The following is an 18,618-nucleotide window of genomic DNA, read 5'->3' on the forward strand; positions in this document are numbered from 1 at the left end:
TGGTTCCTTTCCTCCCTCCTGCATGTTTGTCCCGATTTATGTGCACCCCTTCCACCCAATATAAAGTGAATATACTCATAGTAAGCCCTATTTCATATTGAACTAGTGGAAAAATCCAATACTAAAGTATTAAGTACAGCAACAAAATTATAAGGAAGGAGAGCGGCAGCTCTTGACCCTGGCACTTTTTTTGGGGTGGGGGTGGGGTAGGGTGGGAGGAAAGCTGTGTTTAAAGGGCTTTGGCTGCACTGCAATCACCCGCTTTCCTGCACGGTTAAAACAAGGAAATTCAAATCGAGTGGGAACGTGATCCTCTTGCTCGCTGGCAGTGGAGACTGCGGCTGCTCTGCCGAGAGGTAACTCAGGAGACCGAGGAAGGGGGCGGGGAGAGGAACCTCGGGGTCTAGTGAAGCCCACGCGGAGTCTTCTCCTATGCGCAGACGCTGTGGGCGGCCCTGGGGTCACGGCTGCCGCTCACCTGGCGCTGCAGGTGGAGAGCCGGAGGGGATAACACTTTGATTGCTCTCGGAAAAACCCGACTTCTTCCGCGTCACTACACTTTTCACATCTCTCCAGGTATCCTGGGGTCGGCCAGGAGGAGAGCTGATTAGTCAAGAGCAGGTTTGGGGCGGTCAAGCGAGGGGGATCGGAGGGCAGAGCCGGGGTAGGTCTCTGGTGTCATAATCCCCGTCCGGACCCCCAAGCGCCCGCCGCCGCTGCGGCTTTAAGGAAGCTGCCGAGTCCAGGCTGTGTCGCAGCAACTTTGTATCAGTCATGTCGCCCGCCCCGTGACTGGCAGCTAAGATTGTCCAATGAGAAGCCTGCCTGACCCGTGCAGCGTGGAGCCTTGCTTCCCTTCGGTCCAATGGGAAGGGCTCAGGGGGGCGGGATAGCAACCTGAACTTTATCTGGACATGTGACCCGTTTTTAAAAGGACCGGCTCTCCAGTTGGCCAACTCCCCCTCCGGGCTTATGCCCGCCCTCTCTCCCCCTTTTGCCCGCTTTGGCCCTGCCCCCTCCTCTCAGCTTCTCCGCCCGGGGTGTCATTGGGCCCGGAGACGCAAGCCAACTTCAGGCTGCTCAGAGGAAACCCGTGCAGTCACCTGGGTGCAAGAGCATTACTGCCTCGAGCTCTCCCGCTGCAGGGAGGGCGGCACTCGCTGGCCTGGATGTGGTTGGATTTAGGGGGGCTCCGCAGCAAGGGTGTCGTGGCGGTGGCAAGCGCTGCAACAGGTAGACGGCGAGAGACGGACCCTGGCCGAGGCAGGTGTGTAGGGGTGCGCAGCGGGCCGCCTCTTGCCTTGCTAGGCGTGCGGCCGCGGCGCGGGTGCGTGCACTTCGCAGGGAGAAGTGGCTGCGTAATCCGGAGGCACAGTCAGTATGGTGCTGTGTGCTTGTTGTTTTGTTTTGGTTTTCCACTTTTTCCCCCCTTTGGCCGCCAGAGGACTATTTTGGGAAAGTTTGGCCACTTTGGATAAATGCCCTCTAACGAGCAGCTTTTAACCGCCTTTGGCTGTGGGAGGTCTACCACCCTTCTGTTTCCCCAAAGATGAATTTCAGATCGTTTTCCTTGTACAAATTTTAAAGGACGTTGAAATAATATTTCTTTCCTCTATCAATTGCGGAAGCTTCCAAATCTCGGCCGAGGTGTAGCGGAAAAAGGGCAATTGAAGGAGATATAGATCCCGTATGAAAGGGGCTCTGGAAATTCGTGCATTTCCCGTTCCCTAATATTCCCCCAGACTCTGTGATCCTTTGGAATTCTAAGGGCAGGGGAGAAGGTATGAATCTTCTTTTGGTGGCATCCTTGACGCGCTGAATTTTAGGTGCGTGGCTTTTCTATTGATTTTTGAAAGATCAAGTTTAAATCGTAATGATTATGGCACCATCAGTTTTAATTATTTATTAGTGCATAGGAGTTAGGAAAACTTTTGCTAGCAGAGGAGTTTTTGGAACGTCCGACTTTTAAAGGCAACAAATTGCTTCCTAACATTTTGTAATGCCATTTCTCTAGGTGCTGTTATTGAAGATATTTACATAGGAACAATAACAGTATTCTCCATCTGTGAAGTTTTAATTTCATGTTTGACATGGCATTATCGCAGAAAGGCTTGAAGTTTTGAAAATAAAATCTAAAATCTAAAAGTGGAGCTTTTTACTTAAAAGGAGGCATAGTTTTGTTTGGGGATTTTGGAAAGATCAGGTGGCCCAACGAATTAGGTGAGTGAATAGAAATCAGTTGTGCCTAATTCTGACTGGTTCTCCAGCTCTCTTAGGTGACCTTGGGCAGATGTCTTTCATTTACCTTATCTTTAAAAGAGGGGAAAGTAATAGTTCTCTAAGAGTGAATGACAAAAGATGGTTAATATATACTAAACTTATACAGCTATGTAACTTAATGGTGATTATGAATTTCTGAAGACTTAGTCATTAAGTGGTATCTGATAGTGAAATAACTACAGAAAATGATGCTGTTAAAATGGGACTATGTGGGGGGATAAGAAAAGTGAAACTGTTTTGAGATAAAATACAAATTCCTAAGGATCTTTAATTATATTCCTGGGGGGGGGGAACCTACTTCCTTATGGAAAAGGGTAATTTCACATGGACTATAAAACATGAAAATTTGAAGTCAGGTTTTCTTGTATAAAAATAGTGTTTAAGAGCTTTTATATGCCTTAAAATAGAACCTCCATCAGGCTTTTCCTTACAATGTAAATGTTCTTTTGTCCTGGGGGAGGCCACTTACATCAAAATTGAAGGTGTATGAGGATTTTTGCCCACATAATATGCATTATAAGGCATGCAAGACTGATTTTTATGCAAATTTATATGTGTTGTGTGTTTATGTATGTATATGAATGTGTGTATATATATCCCTCTCTGCTTCATTTTATGCTTTAGTATCAAAAACTTTCTCTTTACTTTCTGGATATTAAGTTTTGTAAGGATCATAGTCATCAGCTAGTTTTTTCAGTATTCACTAGTATGTTCAGGTTGACTGAAATTATGCCCAAGCCATGGTCATTATGCTAATTCTTTTTTTTTTAATTTTCTTTTAGCAGTAGATGAATACAATACCTTTTTTTTGGGTGGGGGGTGCTGGGTATTGAACCCAGGGCCTTGTGCATAGGAGACACTCTACCAACTGATCTACCTCTCCAGCCCCAATACCTTTGTTTTATTCATTTATTTTTATGTGGTGCTGAGGATCGAACCCAGTGCTTCACACATGCTAGGCAAGTCCTCTACCACTGAGCCATAACCCCAGCCCCTCTAATTCTAAAAAGACAACTTAGGTTTCCAGGACAACATAGGAAATGAATTTCTAACATGATCCATTTTTTATAGACAAGACTAATTAAAATAATAGGAAAAATTCAGCATGAAATATTTCAATAATTTTTTAAAAAATGACCTCAACTGCAGTGGAAGCCACCCAGATGCTTGATATCCTCTGTTATTGTGTGTTTATTGTCAACCTTTACTCTATTTCCTTTGTTGAGAGGTATGTGAGGTTGGCAGATGAGAATACCTTAAACAAATCTAATTTAGATTTCAGCAAAGCCTTTGGCAAATTCTTAAATGATAGTCCTGTCAATAACATAGTGAAGTATAGGCTGCTTTATGATATTGTTCAGAGAGTTCAGGGCTAGTGAAACAGGACTTGGAAAGTTGTGATCAGCTGTCTGATGTTAGCTGATAAGCTGCTTCCTTATAGAGTCTGCTTTAAGATAGTCCTTGGCTCAGGGTCTCATAGAGATTCTCTTTGAATCTTCATAATAGCCTTATAGAGCTGGCATATGGCTCATGCTTTAGAGCAGAGTGATGAAAAGCGCCCTTCAGAGTATTAGTAGGTGTTTTGTGAAGAAAGGGTGTCAGTAGCCAAATTATTTAGGGAATGCTAGATTAAAAAGTAAAGTGACTTCTGCATTGTAGAATGTCCCCAAGGTTCTAGAAATGCACATTTTACTGTATGATACCTCAAGAGAGCAATGAGTGACCAATCTTCCCAAAAGACAGTTGGGAGAATGAATTTTTTGGAACATCATCTGGGTGGGATCCTCCTTCAGACTCAGGGTAGGCCCCAGAGAGAGAATAAGGCTGTGGCCCTGGTAGTAGAGTGTGCCAGTGGAGGCCCTTTGGTAAGGATAACTTCTAGGCCTTTGGGTAGATGGTGATGCAGTGTACTAGGAAGGCAGTGTGAATTGGGGTGTGAAGGGAGTGAGATACACACAAAGTGTTCCGTTTTAGACACAAATAGGCATGCAATGAATTTGAACCTAAAACATCTGTACCTTCATTCACCTTTGGTGTGGGGAAAACAGAATATTTTTAGATACAGGGGAAGCACATCATATTTAATATTTTCAACTTGTGGCTATAGCTAAATAGTTTTTCCAGTGAGTAGAAAAGTCCAGTATTACCCATTTGGGTTCCCATACACTATTTTTTTATGTTCAACTTTTAGTTGGTTTTTATCTATACCAGTTTTTTTAGCTGAAATTACCTGATAATATCTCAACTTTTGTAATTTGATTTATTTTCTCACTGTTTGTAATTGATTTTTGATTAGGAATTCATAGAATAATGTTCTTTAAGTGAACGCATGCTACGTAGTCGGTAGATTTTAATGTTCTCAAATTAAGTATTGATTATCGTATCATAGTTTAACATTTTTTATTTGTGCTTTAATATTCATCGGGGACATAGTATTGAAATTGATAGTTTGTCATCTCAGAACTTAACATCTAGTAGTGAATACAGAAAAGTCAGAGGTAATTATAATGCTCGGGACAATTTGGGCATTCAATTTCATTATAGAGCCTTGTGATAGCTAATGTTAACTTATTTGGTAGGGTCATTTTTCAATGGAATCTAATATGAGTTCTGTAGAAGAACTTCCTGGTCTCTATTTTTTTTAGTAGGGAGGATGGAAGGTAAAAGAGGTGGAGCCTAAAGGAAGCTCATATACAAAACTGCAGAAATGGCAGTATCCTTCGGCCGGAGATGATTTAGACTTAAAAGGACTTGAAAAACGCATCCAGAAAAAAATTTATGGCACAAGAGTTAATTTTCTGTAAAATGTCTCTTTAGAGTGGTGATTTCAACCAGGGGTGATTTTTGTCCCCTAGGGATATTTGGTATTGTCTGGAGAAATTTTTGGTTGTCAGGAATGGGAAGGGTTCACGTTCATGGCATCTAGTGGGTAGGGATCAGGGATACTGCTAAAGATGTCATAATTCATAGGACAGACCGCCACAAGAATCATCTGGTCCAAAATGTGCCAAGGCTGAGAAACCAGCTTTGCCACTTAGCTGTGTGGCCAGTGCCTCAGTTTTCCCACTTGTATTATTTAGATAGTATTTTTCACCCATCGTATAGGGTTGTTTGTAAGGATAAAAGAGTTAGTAAATGTAAAAGACTTTTATAATATCACATTGAATTATATAGTACACAAGAATTTTATAAACACAGCCCATTATCTACCCAGGAACTGATATCTAGTAGAACTAATGATATGATGATATCTACAACAATCCTTGGTCTCCTTGGGCACCCAGACTATGCCTGTTCATTTATCACTACCATTTCAGTAGTATCAGTACCATTTCAGCACAGGATATAACAAGCACTTGGTAAATGCTGTTGAGTGAATGAATGGCTTAAAATTTTTAGGATCCCTTTAGATCTCCCTCCATTCACTGTGGAGAATAAAAGCATCTGACCTTAGGGAGTCTTTTTAGCAGAGAGACCACTAGGCAAAGGTTCATGCCAGAGTCCTGGCCAGTACTGAAATATAGTGAAGAACCCTGGCATTCCTGAGCTGTCATACAGCCTCTCTGATCTGTGGACAAACTCAATTGAGGTATATAAGCCTTTACTTTTCAGAATTGACACCAAATCATCCTTATCACTAATTATCTTAAGAAAGTCTTAAAATTAAAAAAATTAAATTATTCTCCTATGATAATTTCCTATGATTATTAACTATGATAAATATACTTGTTAAATTTTATTTGTTTACAGAAAAGACTGGCTAAAATAATAGAATTCAGGATAAAATATTTCAGTAATCTTATGTTTTAAAAAAATCCACCCCATACTGCTAGACGTCCTTCATTTTTGTATGTTTATTGCCACCTTTACTCTATTTCCTTTGTTGAGTGCATTTATTTGCATTTCCATGTTGTTTTTAACAAGGCCATGTATTAGATATGGCAGGCAACTTCCATATGATCAAAAGATTCCCAATAGCATTGGAGTCAGAAGATTGAGTTGCAAGCCCAACTTTGTTCACCGTCTCTGAGTTCAGGCAGATCACCCCACCTTGATAAATTCTGTTTGTCTTTTGACTGCCTCATCACTTTCCAGGGTTATTTTAATGTTATTTAATATTCAAGTAAGTTAAATATTCATCACAAAATCTAAAGGCTATATTAGAGCAAATATTAAATTTAGATGCAAAGTAGTTTTATATGATCAGTTTCTTATTTTGGCTTCTGGAGAAGTTAGTCAATATTCTGTTATGTCAGCACCCAAGAAGGTAAGTTTTAATATAATGAGAACTATTGCTTATAATAAGTAGACCGAGCATGTGTAGCGTACGTAATGCAATTTTAGAATGATTGTTAGCATAATAACATCATAACTAATTCTGACATTTTAATATAAATTTATTTGTTAGCTATGGAGACCAAAGGCTACCACAGTCTCCCTGAAGGTCTAGATATGGAAAGACGGTGGAGTCAAGTTTCTCAGGCTGTGGAGCGTTCTTCCCTGGGACCCACAGAGAGGACCGATGAGAGTAACTACATGGAGATTGTCAACGTAAGCTGTGTTTCCGGTGCTATTCCAAACAGCAGTACTCAAGGAAACAGCAAAGAAAAACACGAACTACTCCCCTGCCTTCAGCAAGACAGTAATCGGTCTGGGACTTTAACATCTGACATTAAAACCGAGCTGGAATCGAAGGAGCTTTCAGCCACAGTAGCTGAGTCCATGGGTTTGTACATGGATTCTGTACGAGATGCTGACTACGCCTTTGATCAGCAGAACCAACAAGGAAGCGTGAGCCCAGCAAAGATTTACCAAAATGTGGAACAGCTGGTGAAGTTTTACAAAGAGAATGGCCATCGTCCTTCCACTCTAACTAGTGTGAGCAGGCCCTTGAGATCATTTATGTCTGACTCCGGGAGCTCCATGAACGGTGGGGTCATGCGTGCCATTGTTAAAAGCCCTATCATGTGTCATGACAAGAGCCCCTCTGTTTGCAGCCCTCTGAACATGACATCTTCAGTTTGCAGCCCTGCTGGAATCAACTCCGTGTCCTCCACCACAACCAGCTTTGGCAGTTTCTCAGTGCACAGCCCCATCACCCAAGGAACTCCTCTGACGTGCTCCCCTAATGTTGAAAACCGAAGCTCCCGGTCGCACAGCCCCGCACATGCTAGCAACGTGGGCTCTCCTCTCTCAAGTCCGTTGAGTAGCATGAAATCCCCAATTTCCAGCCCTCCCAGTCACTGCAGCGTAAAATCTCCAGTCTCCAGTCCTAATAATGCCACTCTGCGCTCCTCGGTGTCCAGCCCTGCAAATCTCAATAACTCAAGGTGCTCTGTTTCCAGCCCTTCCAACACGAATAACAGATCCACGCTTTCGAGCCCTACAGCCAGTACTGTGGGATCCATCTGCAGCCCTATAAACAATGCCTTCAGTTACCCTGCTTCTGGCACCTCTGCTGGAGCCGGTGCAACCCGGGATGTGGTTCCCAGTCCAGACACACACGAGAAAGGTGCTCACGAGGTCCCTTTTCCTAAGACCGAGGAAGTCGAGAATGCCATCTCAAATGGTGTGACTGGCCAGCTCAACATTGTCCAGTACATAAAGCCAGAACCAGATGGAGCTTTTAGCAGCTCCTGTCTAGGAGGAAATAGCAAAATCAATTCTGAGTCTCCGTTCTCAGTACCAATAAAGCAAGAATCAACCAAGCACTCATGTTCAGGCACCTCTTTCAAAGGAAACCCAACAGTAAACCCATTTCCATTTATGGATGGCTCATATTTTTCCTTTATGGATGATAAAGACTATTACTCCCTGTCAGGAATTTTAGGACCACCTGTGCCCGGCTTTGATGGTAACTGTGAAGGCAGTGGATTCCCAATGGGGATTAAACAAGAACCAGATGATGGGAGTTATTACCCAGAGGCCAGCATCCCTTCGTCTGCCATTGTTGGCGTGAATTCCAGTGGACAGTCCTTTCACTACAGGATTGGTGCTCAAGGTACAATATCTTTATCACGATCTGCTAGAGACCAATCTTTCCAACACCTGAGTTCCTTTCCTCCTGTCAGTACTTTAGTGGAGTCATGGAAATCACACGGTGATCTGTCATCTAGAAGAAGTGATGGATATCCGGTCCTAGAATACATTCCAGAAAACGTGTCAAGGTAAGTTTTTTTTCCCCCCCTCTCTATTTTTTTTTTAATCATGTCTCTATCAAATGTTGAAGGTTAGCTTTAGCTTTATTACATTTGAATTTATTACTGTTTTATTTTTGTTTTTACAATGGTTTTCTAGTCCTCCCCTTTGCTTGTTGATATAACGGTATAATGTTTTTGATGTAGAGGTACCAAACATTCTTAAAATTTTCTAGAAAATATCCCTGTTGACTTTGTAGGAGCATGTATAGGTGTCCCGCCATTGTCTGTTTTAGATTTTTTGAAAATGTTCATTTTCCACACCAGTTACTATATTTACTTTAGTAGACAAATGCTAGATATATATTTTTCCCTTTAGCTGTTTTCTGGTTCACTGAAACTGCATCAAATTATTTTCTTTATGGTCTTAGTCTTTCTAAAAAATTTTTGTATCATTTTCTTGGTTGTGAAAAATGAAAACCCCAATTTGTTAGGCACAAACTTCCCTCCTTCCCACCCTTTTCTAGGTAGGTTCATTATATGAAAGTTGTCGTTTTCAATGCAAATAAATCATTTCCTTAACTGTTGAGGTTTTTTTTAAAGATTCAGCACATCTAAAATTACTAGGTGGACAATCTTGCTTTCTTGGAAGTGAAATATGTCACCGTAGTTTTGAATTGATATATTTATAACTCTTCGGAGCTGTAAGGAGACATACTTTATTTACTGTAAAATATCTCTTGGCTCTCTTTGTTGCAGATAGCATGTTGTATATATTTAGAAAAAACAAGGAAGAAGTTTTAGATGACTGTAAAGGGTGGTTCTGAGTTATGCAATGAATACTCACATTGGACTTTGCTTCAGTACTGTTTTTATTACATGGTTGTCATAAATGATCCCTTTGTGGAATATATAAAGAATTGGTTTTCTAGATATATTTCATTCCTTTGGCAGCATGGACTATGTGAATATTTTTCTTTAAAAATCTATTTTGTGAAAAGTATGTCCATTCCATTAATAAGATAGAATTTAACCTGTATTCTTCCATCTTTCTCCTTTACTGGATTTCTTTCTCTCAAACCTAAATCTTTCGTTTGTGCATTCTTTTCTCCTCATTGACTCAAACCTTGCTCCTCTCATTTTTATAGATGCAAGCATTCCATAAAGGGTACATTCTTATAGTTCTCCAAAGCATGAGCTCTTTAATCATGGTCTAATTCTGTCTCTTATATTCCAAACTTTAGCACGAGACCTAAGATAATGTGGCTGATATCGGAATCAAATTCAGCATGTATTTTGCTGCTTACATTTTGTTTTATCTTCAGAGGAGGATATTTTTGCACACAGTGTGGGTATTTTTGTTTAAGTGATGGTTTCATTGAGTTAGTGTGGGGTAGGATATCCTGGTGGCTAAAGGCATCATTGCCCTGGTTGAAATTCCAGTTCTGCCACTCAATTGTTTGTGTCCTTGTGTATATCTCTTTACTTCTCTGTGATTTAGTTTTCTTATTTGGGATTAAACAGACCTATCTTACAGTGAGTAAGACAATTTAAAGGAGTTAATTTATAGGAAGTTCTTTGACATCTGTTATGTTAGTATGCACTATATACATTTCAGCTGTTATTTTAAATAGTTTCATTTTCATAAAATGAAGAAAAGGGAAATTTCACAAAATCTTTTAAGAAATATTTAAAGTATTCAAGTTCTGGTTAAAAGAAAATATTTTGTAAATTAGCTCTGGTATTTTTCTTTAATGGTTAGGTACCACACATTTATTAATGCAGTTCTGCTTATGCTTTTTTAGTTTCAAAGACTATGGATTTGCTGAAAAGTTTTTCTTTAATAAGTATTAGCAGAGAAATGCAGTAGCTAAAATCATTACTTCTTACCTTTGTTTATTCATTTTCTCCTATTCTAATTCTTGTTTTCAAACTTGACTCATGAACCCCCTTCCAATGATTCAGCAAACCATAGCTGTAGACAGGTCGATAACAATCAGTGACCAGAAGTGTGGTCTGTCTCCTCTAGATATTCCAGAATTCTTTGAATTTGCTAATATGGTTGAAGGGCTTTGTGCTGCTTGCGTACATAATGGGTTTTATGCCAGTTAAGATGAGTTTTTCAAAATCTTTAATGACCAAACTTTACATGTTATTTGAAATCTCTTATAAATTCTTTGCAACCCTTCCAGGTAGATAATCTCCAAACATATTTGTTTTGATCATTTCCAGAATAAAAGAAATGATCAGAGGATCAGAGGATATATAGATCTTTTTCTAGATTTCAGTCCCCATGATAGAATCATCAATTTAACCTCATTCAAGCTTTTATTATATATCTTTTAAATCAAAGTCTAACCTTTTGCCTCTTTCTTAATTTATGATGATGCCACTCAATTTCAGGTAAAGTTAAATACATTAGTGTTAAAGGTCATAAAGGCTCAAGGTAGGGTGTAAATGTATCTAGGTTTAATGGTATTCTCTGACTTTAGGTTGAACTCTAGACTGTTTTTTAATAGATCTCAAGGTGTGTTTTGGTGGCTTCCAGAAATCTTTTCAAGGAAGTTCATGAGGTCAGGAATCAGGCACTGGTAAAAACCCACTCCAAATGGAAATAAACCAGTGGATTTGTAATAACATATGTTGATTTTCAGATTCCACATTGCAACTAACCTTTAACTCACCATCAGTTTTCACTGTAGTATCAAAGACTCCCATCTACAGTGATTGGAAAAGACCTTTAAAATATGTCTTTGCTTTTCAGCAACATACATGCATGAGGCCAGATTTTCTCCATGTACTTGAAGCAGAGCATATCACCATACAGTGAATGCAGAAATAGATTAAGATTCAGCTATGTTGTCTTAAGTGGCTTGCAAAAAAGTATAAAACACAAAAGGAGGACTTTGTCACTAAAGTTTGTCATTTGGGGAAATAGTGCAGTTTTTCATAAACATCTGTTTATGTTGCATGACTTATTTTTAAATGTGTTAACATACCAGTTTTAATTTCTCATTTAATTGGAACTAATTAGAAGTTAGTTTTAATTTCTAATGTGGGTAAGTATCAGTAGCTGTAACTGGCAGCAGACTCTTTGGGATCCTCAGTACTGAAGAAAGGCTTTTGTGCCCCAGAAGTTGACAGCTGCTTGTCTGTTCAATGCCACAGGCCTTTTGGAGGTTAATGGAGAAAGAGGTGATTACGATATTTGTATTAGTCTTACTGGATATTCTTCTGAGGAAGGAGTGTCCTCTTCCAAGTAAGAAATGACTGTCACCTAGATTAATTTTTCAGGCTGACAGTAATGAGTAATGGTTGTGAAGGGTGTGTTGTCTTTATTTCAGTCTTGGGGCATTCTGTGAGAGCATTGACGAAAGTCATCTGTCTATTAATAATTCCCAGTGAGTGCCAAATTGTAAATTATGACAAAACTGAATGTAAAGCCTGGAGGGTGGACACTGGCCTGGGTTCTATCATGTAGATGGGAGTTCCTTTGTCAGCTCAGGCACAAATGAAACTGTGACTCCATGACCTCCCATGTGAGTCACAGCTTCTCCCACAGCCTCAGTTTCTTCATTTTAAACTAAGTTGAACTTGATAAAAGTACGGGTTGGCCATGGAGTTTCCTTTGAAGAATCAAAATAGAGTATCTCTTAACATATTGGCCAATCTGGTTTCAAGTGAGACTCATAAGCTTCACTCAGTTGTTTTCAGGGTACTCTGGATAGAAAGATGTTATTGCCATGTGCCATTTTAAAGGAAAAGTGAGGAAGAGTTGACTTGTTGTTTTCCTTGATATACTGAATAGTTCTTCTCTTTTTTTAAGAAAAATATCAGACCTTTCCTTTTATAAAACCTGACACTTACTATGAATTCTCATTCTCTTTATTTACACAATCCTTCATGGAAACGGGCTATTTCTGTTGACATAATGCTGGCTGTTTATGGTGATAACCATAGTCACTTTGATAGCATCATTACAGTGCTAACATTGACTTAGACTTCTGAATATAAAGTTCACTATTTCAAAGGGCATCATCTGATAGGCTTCAAGAGAACTAGGTTTTTATCTCAATTTGTGCTGAATTTTTTTCATAGTTTTTATTAAACAACATGCAGTTTAGTAAATGAAATAGTTTTTTTTTTCAGTTGTCCCTGACTTTTTTTTTAAAAAGTTCACTTTTTATGATAAACCAAAAGTTTCAGAACTCAAGGAGTTTGTGGCAAACTTTGCCCTTTTAGTAAACTTTCTGAATAAACCATGGAGATATACATCTCTCTATGTAATGCAAACTGTGGAAGAATAGTTGGTTTTGTGGGAGTGTGCATATTTGTTTGACTATTGGTGCTTACGATGATAAATAAAACCATTACAGCATTACTTAGATCATTTGGGAAGGAGGACGCATAACTTTCTTATTGTTTGTCTCAGAATATTTTGATTTTGGAAATTGCTAATGTGCCTAAAATTTCTCCAGGATAGTATTTGAAACGGTCTTTAAGTGAGACTTGCTTCTCCTGATAATTCACTTACTTTCATTCACTGATGGTTTTTCTGGGAAGAATGGTGATAATTTTATTGAAATAGAAGAACGTTAGAGTTTTATAATAGACAAGTCATTATGTTTATGGTTTTTGTATAAGTTTCTCTTGTAATATCACAAATATCTTAGATTTAAATGTTAGTATGCCCACTTTTTTTTAGTCATGCATAACAGCAGAATATATTTTGACATATAATACATACATGGAAGGTACATACATCAATCATAATGTCTATTCTATTCTGCTGCCCTTCCTATCCCCCCTAGTATGCCCACTTTTTATCTTTAAAAAAAATCTTAGTTTATTTAGAGCTGTTTACTTCATTAATAATAAGTGAGAAGAGTTGAGATAAAAACCATAGTTTCATTTAGGATAAGTTCACATTTTCCTCCCCGGAGGCAGTTTTTGTATGAGGGACATGTCGAAACCAGGACCTGGAGATTTATCATTTATAGATTTGACGTCTTTTGCAATATTGAAATTGTGGGTGTGTCGACCTTTTCTGTCCTAAGTGTCACAGTGATAGCAGATGCTATGTGGATCACTGTAATTTCACAGCAACACTCAGTGTTCAATGCCATTTCCCTCACCCCCAAACTACTTTTTTTCCTGGCTGTTGACTGCTGCTTTAGTTTTATCCTACTCATTTGCTGATAAAATTTCAGGCTGCTTTTAAGTAAATTATCATTTTTCTTTCATTTGCTAAATTCAAAGAGAAAAATATTGGCTTCTTGATAACAGTTAAATATAGCTGTTAACTTGGATATCTCTGGATGGCATTCCACAATTTATTAGTGAAAGCTGAGAAAAAAGCATGTTAAATGGATAACTGTCTTCGTATTAAGCTTTAGGGTTTCTGGTTTTAAACTTGTAAGGTATAGGCTTTGTTTTCAGTTTTAAGCAGCTTATTTTGTTCTTTATGTAGTCAAGTAATGGTGACGTTAAAATATAATTTGCTCTAGAAACCTTGGAATGTATGATTTTGAGTGTTACAGGTAACATCAGATTTCTCTGTTGAAAGGAGGTAAACATTGTTTATATTTTATACTAGAAATAGAAAACTTTAGCTTAAGGAAGAAAAAGTAACTTGAATACTTAAAAAGCTCCCTAGGGAGAGAATGTGAGATAATGACTGGTCATCTAGATTCATAACTTTAGCTATTACTTAATTTTTTTTAATATTTATGTTTTAGTTGTAGTTGGACACAATATGTTTATTTTATTTATTTTTATGTGGTGCTGAGGATCGAACCCAGGGCCTCACATGTGCTGCTAGGCGAGCGCTCTACCGTTGAGCCACAACCCCAGCCCATGACTTAATTTTTATTTGTCAATGGTATGTTAACTTCACCATATGTATTAGGGGTCTTTGAGATAAACAGACAAAAAAATGCAGTTTCGGACAGAATGAAATGTGGTTTGTAAGGGGTGAAGTGAACTTTTTTTTTTTTATTGGTTGTTCAAAACATTACATAGCTCTTGACATATCATATTTCATACATTTGATTCAAGTGGGTTATGAACGCCCATTTTTACCCCATATACAGATTGCAGAATCACATCGGTTATACATCCACGTTTTTACATACAGCCATACTAGTGTATGTTGTATTCTGCTGCCTTTCCTATCCTCTACTATCCCCCCCTCCCCTCCCCTCCCCTCCCATCTTCTCTCTCTACCCCATCTACTGTAATTCATTTCTCTCCCCTGTTTTCTTTCCCCCTTTCCCCTCATTTCCTCTTATATGTAATTTTGTATAATGATGAGGGTCTCCTTCCATTTGAAGTGAACTTTGGGTGTACTGACAAGGAGAGATTAGATGGGCAAGTGTTGGAAAATGGAGGGAGGTGTGGTCAGAGTTGGTGTTGATACTTCATCTTGGAAAAATGTGCAAGGGAGTGGGCACTCCCTGGTGGAGGGAGCTAGGTGAGCAAAATCCTGGAGATGTGCAGAAAGCGTGGATTGTGGTCCAGTTATGTGGCTGGCTGTGAGAGGGCGGTTGGGGAGAGGAAGGTTTGGAACTAGAAAGGAGTTGAACTTGAAAGTTACACTAAGATATTCATACTTAGTTGATTGTTGGGGATGACAGGTTGTGTGAGCTGCAGGGCACTGGAGCCCTTATCTGGACATTGTTTGTTAGTTTGAAGCACGCACAGCCTTGCTAAGAAATGATCCCAAACTGTGCAGGAGGGTGGGAACTAGGCTCTTGGGAACAAGGATGTCAGGGGTAATGGAAAGAATGGGACAGATTTGAGAAATTACAGAACAGACTTTTGTAGAAGTTATATTTTTGTATAAAAATTTTATGAAATGACCACATGTTCTCACACAAAGCAATTGGAAGTCCATCACAAAGAACTCCTGAAATAAGGTCACCCTTATGTAACCACAAAACACCATCAAAACCAAGGAATTGACTTTCAGTTACTGGTGTCTATCCTTTACATCTCATTGTGGTTTTGCCAGGTATCCTAATGTTTTTTACAGAGTGAGAATCCAGTTCCAAACTGTGTGTTGTGCCTAGTTTTCCTGTCTCTTTAGTCTGTTTCACTCTGGGACAGTTTCTCAGTGTTTTCTAGATTTTGTGGCTACTTTTTTCCCCCCAAATTCTGCATATTAATGACATGCCATGTAATATTATGATACACATATACATTAATTAATAAGTTCAAACATATTTGTCTCCTCTAACATGAATCACTTATTTATAGCAAAAAACATTCCAAATCCTTTCAGTTAGCTTTTGAGATATGTAGTCATCTATAGTCATCTGACTATGCAATAACACACTAGAACTTCTTGCTCAGAGAATCTGCAGTGTAGTGCCTATCGCTATACCTAGCCTCTGGTTATCTCCACTCTCAGCTTCTATGAGATTTTTTTTTTTTTTTAAAGATTGCACATGTGAGATCATGTGATACTTGTCTTTCTATGCTTGGTTTATTTCACTTAACACAGTGATCTCTGATTCCCTCCAGGTTGTCTTAAATGAAAGAATTTCATGCTTCTTGTAGCTGAATAGTATTCCCTCATGTCTGATTCCATTGTGTACATTTTCTTTCTTCGTTTGACAGTTTAGAGACACTTAGGCTGTCCCCATTTCTTGGCTTTTGTGAACAGTGCTGTAGTGAACATGGGGTGCAGTTGTTTCTCAGGCATTCTGATTTCATTTCCTTTGGATATATACCCAGGAGTGGAATTGCTGGGTCATATGGAAGTTCTGTTTTTAATATATTGAGAAAGCTCTGTACTATTTTCTGTAATGGGTGTACTAATTTACGTTCCCACCAGTGGTATGCAAGAGTTCCCTCTTCTCCATATCCTCACCAGTACTTGTTAATGTTCCTCTTTTCGATAATAGCCACTCTTACTGGAGGCGATAACCTCATTGTGGTTTTGATTTGCACTTCTCTGATGATTGGTGATGTTGAAAATTCTTTCATATACTTCTTGGTCATTTGTATTTCTTGTTTTAACAAGTGTCTATTCAGATCGATTGCCTGCTTTTTTAATTAAGTTTTTTTTTTTTTTTTTCCTGTTGAGCTTTTGGAGTTTCTTCTGTGTTCTGGATATTAACCCCTTGTTAGATGTGTAGTTTGCAGTATTTTCTCTCATGGTAGGTTGTCTCTCCACTCTGAGGATTGTTTCCTTTGCTGTACATAAGCTTTTTAGTTTAATGTAATCCCTTTTATTTATTTTCTTTTGTTTCCTGTGCTTTTGGGGAAAAAAAATCCTTTCCCATTCCAATGTCTTGAATGAAGCATTTCTCTTTATGTTGTCTTTTATTTGTTTTATTATGTCTATTTCCTTTGGATATATACCCAGGAGTGGAATTGCTGGGTCATATGGAAGTGACCCAGGTCTTATGTCTTTGGTCCATTTTGACTTGATTTTTGTGACGGGAAGGAGATTGGGTCTAGTTGTGCTCTCCTACCCTATACTTTTCTTGAAGATTTAAAAGCCAGTTATTTTGTAGAAGGTCCCTCCATTGGATTTATGGTGTGCTACCCCATGGTTTGGTTCTGTGGTGCGCCTGAGGTCCATCACAGGTGCAATGATTCATTTTTATTGCGTCCTCCCAGGTACATGTGATTTCCATTTGTGCCATTTCTGTCCACTCAGACTTGCTCTGCTCTGTTGAGGTGCTGTGTGTCACAGTTCTCCAGGGTAAAGTAACTCTCTTTCCTTTCCCAGTCAGAAGACACTTTGTGGAGGAGAACTTTGAAACTGTACAAACATCCCATTCTTCTCAAACTTTGTTCTTTTACTTATTTCTATCTGCGTGGCATCATTGTTTCTTGTTCTGTGCACTGGGCTGTAAGCTGTTTGGCCTCATTTTCCATGTTCAGGCTGTTCCTGATTAAGGCAGGGGGAGCACATTCAAGCTGGTTTCTGTGTCCTTTTGCCTTGATTTCATTGTTCTTTGGGCACTTCCTTGTTTTCCTGCTTTAGGCTCATCTTGCACTTTTCCTGACCTAGTTCTGGAATCCAGCATTTCTTCAAGGAGTGTCTCTCCTCTGCAATGCTCTCCTCTGGTTGCAGTCCTAGGCCACGTTCTGGTTCATGGAACCACACGGATCAGATGTCCAACTCACCCCACCTATTTTTTCCTCTCCCCATGCCAGACTGTCCTTGCCCTGCTTGGGTTAAGATACCCTGCATGAGACCACAAGAACACCTGCCTGTCTCTCCTCATTGGACGTCAGAGCCACTTTTGGGCTTGATACTTCATTGTAGGCCAACAGAGCTGCCCACTCTCTACTGCCCACTAAGGATCACTCCTTCATCTTATGTAATGACTTTAGGACCAAGTTGTTAAGGAAGGGGAAGGAGAAAGTATGTGGAAAATCAGCATAAACGGCATGTCATGGATAATGGTGAGCAGTTAGGAGAAATGAAGAAGTCAAGAAGACGTTTGCAGAGGAAGTGATGGTATCTTGGTTGCATGAGTTTTAAGTACCAGAACTACTTCTGATTGGAACCATTCTCTGTATGGGAGGCAGTGTTGGTCCGGAGGTGTGGGATGCCTCTTCTTAGTAGTGGCAATTCAGGGGATTGATGTGGATGCACTTAACTAGGAATTTGGAGGAATGGAACCCCATTAAGAAGATGAGCCACACATCCCAATAAAGGAGATGGAGAATTGTTTAGAGAACCAAGATGGCACTGAGTCATGGATGCCTCAGTGAAGCATCATGTAATCTTAGGATTTCCAAATTAGAAGGGCTCTAAGGATATCTACAGATCCAACCGACTATGGGCACTGATCCTGAAACTAAAGCCCAGAGAAATTACACGCTTTTCCCAGTATCATATGAAGTAGTAACAACAGGGTAGAATCTTTCCACTTTTTCTTTCAGATACGTTATCCTTCCAGTAGGATGTTGTGGTCCAAAACCTGATGATAGGGTTGGGATGACCAGGAATAAGACCTAATAGACCGGGGTGTCTGGTGATTTTCAAGGAGGAATTCGGTAGAGCCATGGAAATGGCCATCAGAGTGTGATTGGCCAAGGGGCAAGTGAGCACTGGAAAGGAAAAACTTGAGGCGTGGGGGTGCAGGGATAGACTCTGAACTCTTGTTTTGGTCATAAAGAGAAAAGAGGTGGAGGGAAGAAATGCTGGCACATAGACACGGCAGGATCAGAGTCAGGA

At 39.5% G+C, this 18,618-nt stretch overlaps 1 protein-coding gene across 2 annotated transcripts in view; it reads left to right on the forward strand.

The window, feature by feature from the left end:
• The first annotated feature begins 1,005 nt into the window (after positions 1-1,005).
• The window catches only part of Nr3c2 (nuclear receptor subfamily 3 group C member 2), a 322,521-nt gene continuing 304,908 nt past the window's right edge, over positions 1,006-18,618 (forward strand). Inside the window, exons 1-2 of one of the 2 annotated variants that reach the window (XM_058583936.1) lie at positions 1,006-1,267; positions 6,689-8,447. In XM_058583936.1, the coding sequence (XP_058439919.1) occupies positions 6,691-8,447 (1,757 nt within the window). In that variant the 5' untranslated portion in view covers positions 1,006-1,267; positions 6,689-6,690. The remainder of the gene's footprint in view (positions 1,268-6,688; positions 8,448-18,618) is intronic. The other variant, XM_046458919.2, reaches the window with a different exon arrangement.

This window comes from Marmota monax, unplaced genomic scaffold, assembly GCF_021218885.2.
Source record: "Marmota monax isolate L192 unplaced genomic scaffold, Marmota_monax_Labrador192_F-V1.1 WCK01_AAM20220418_F8-fsc00002, whole genome shotgun sequence".
NCBI classification, from domain to species: Eukaryota; Metazoa; Chordata; class Mammalia; order Rodentia; family Sciuridae; genus Marmota; species Marmota monax.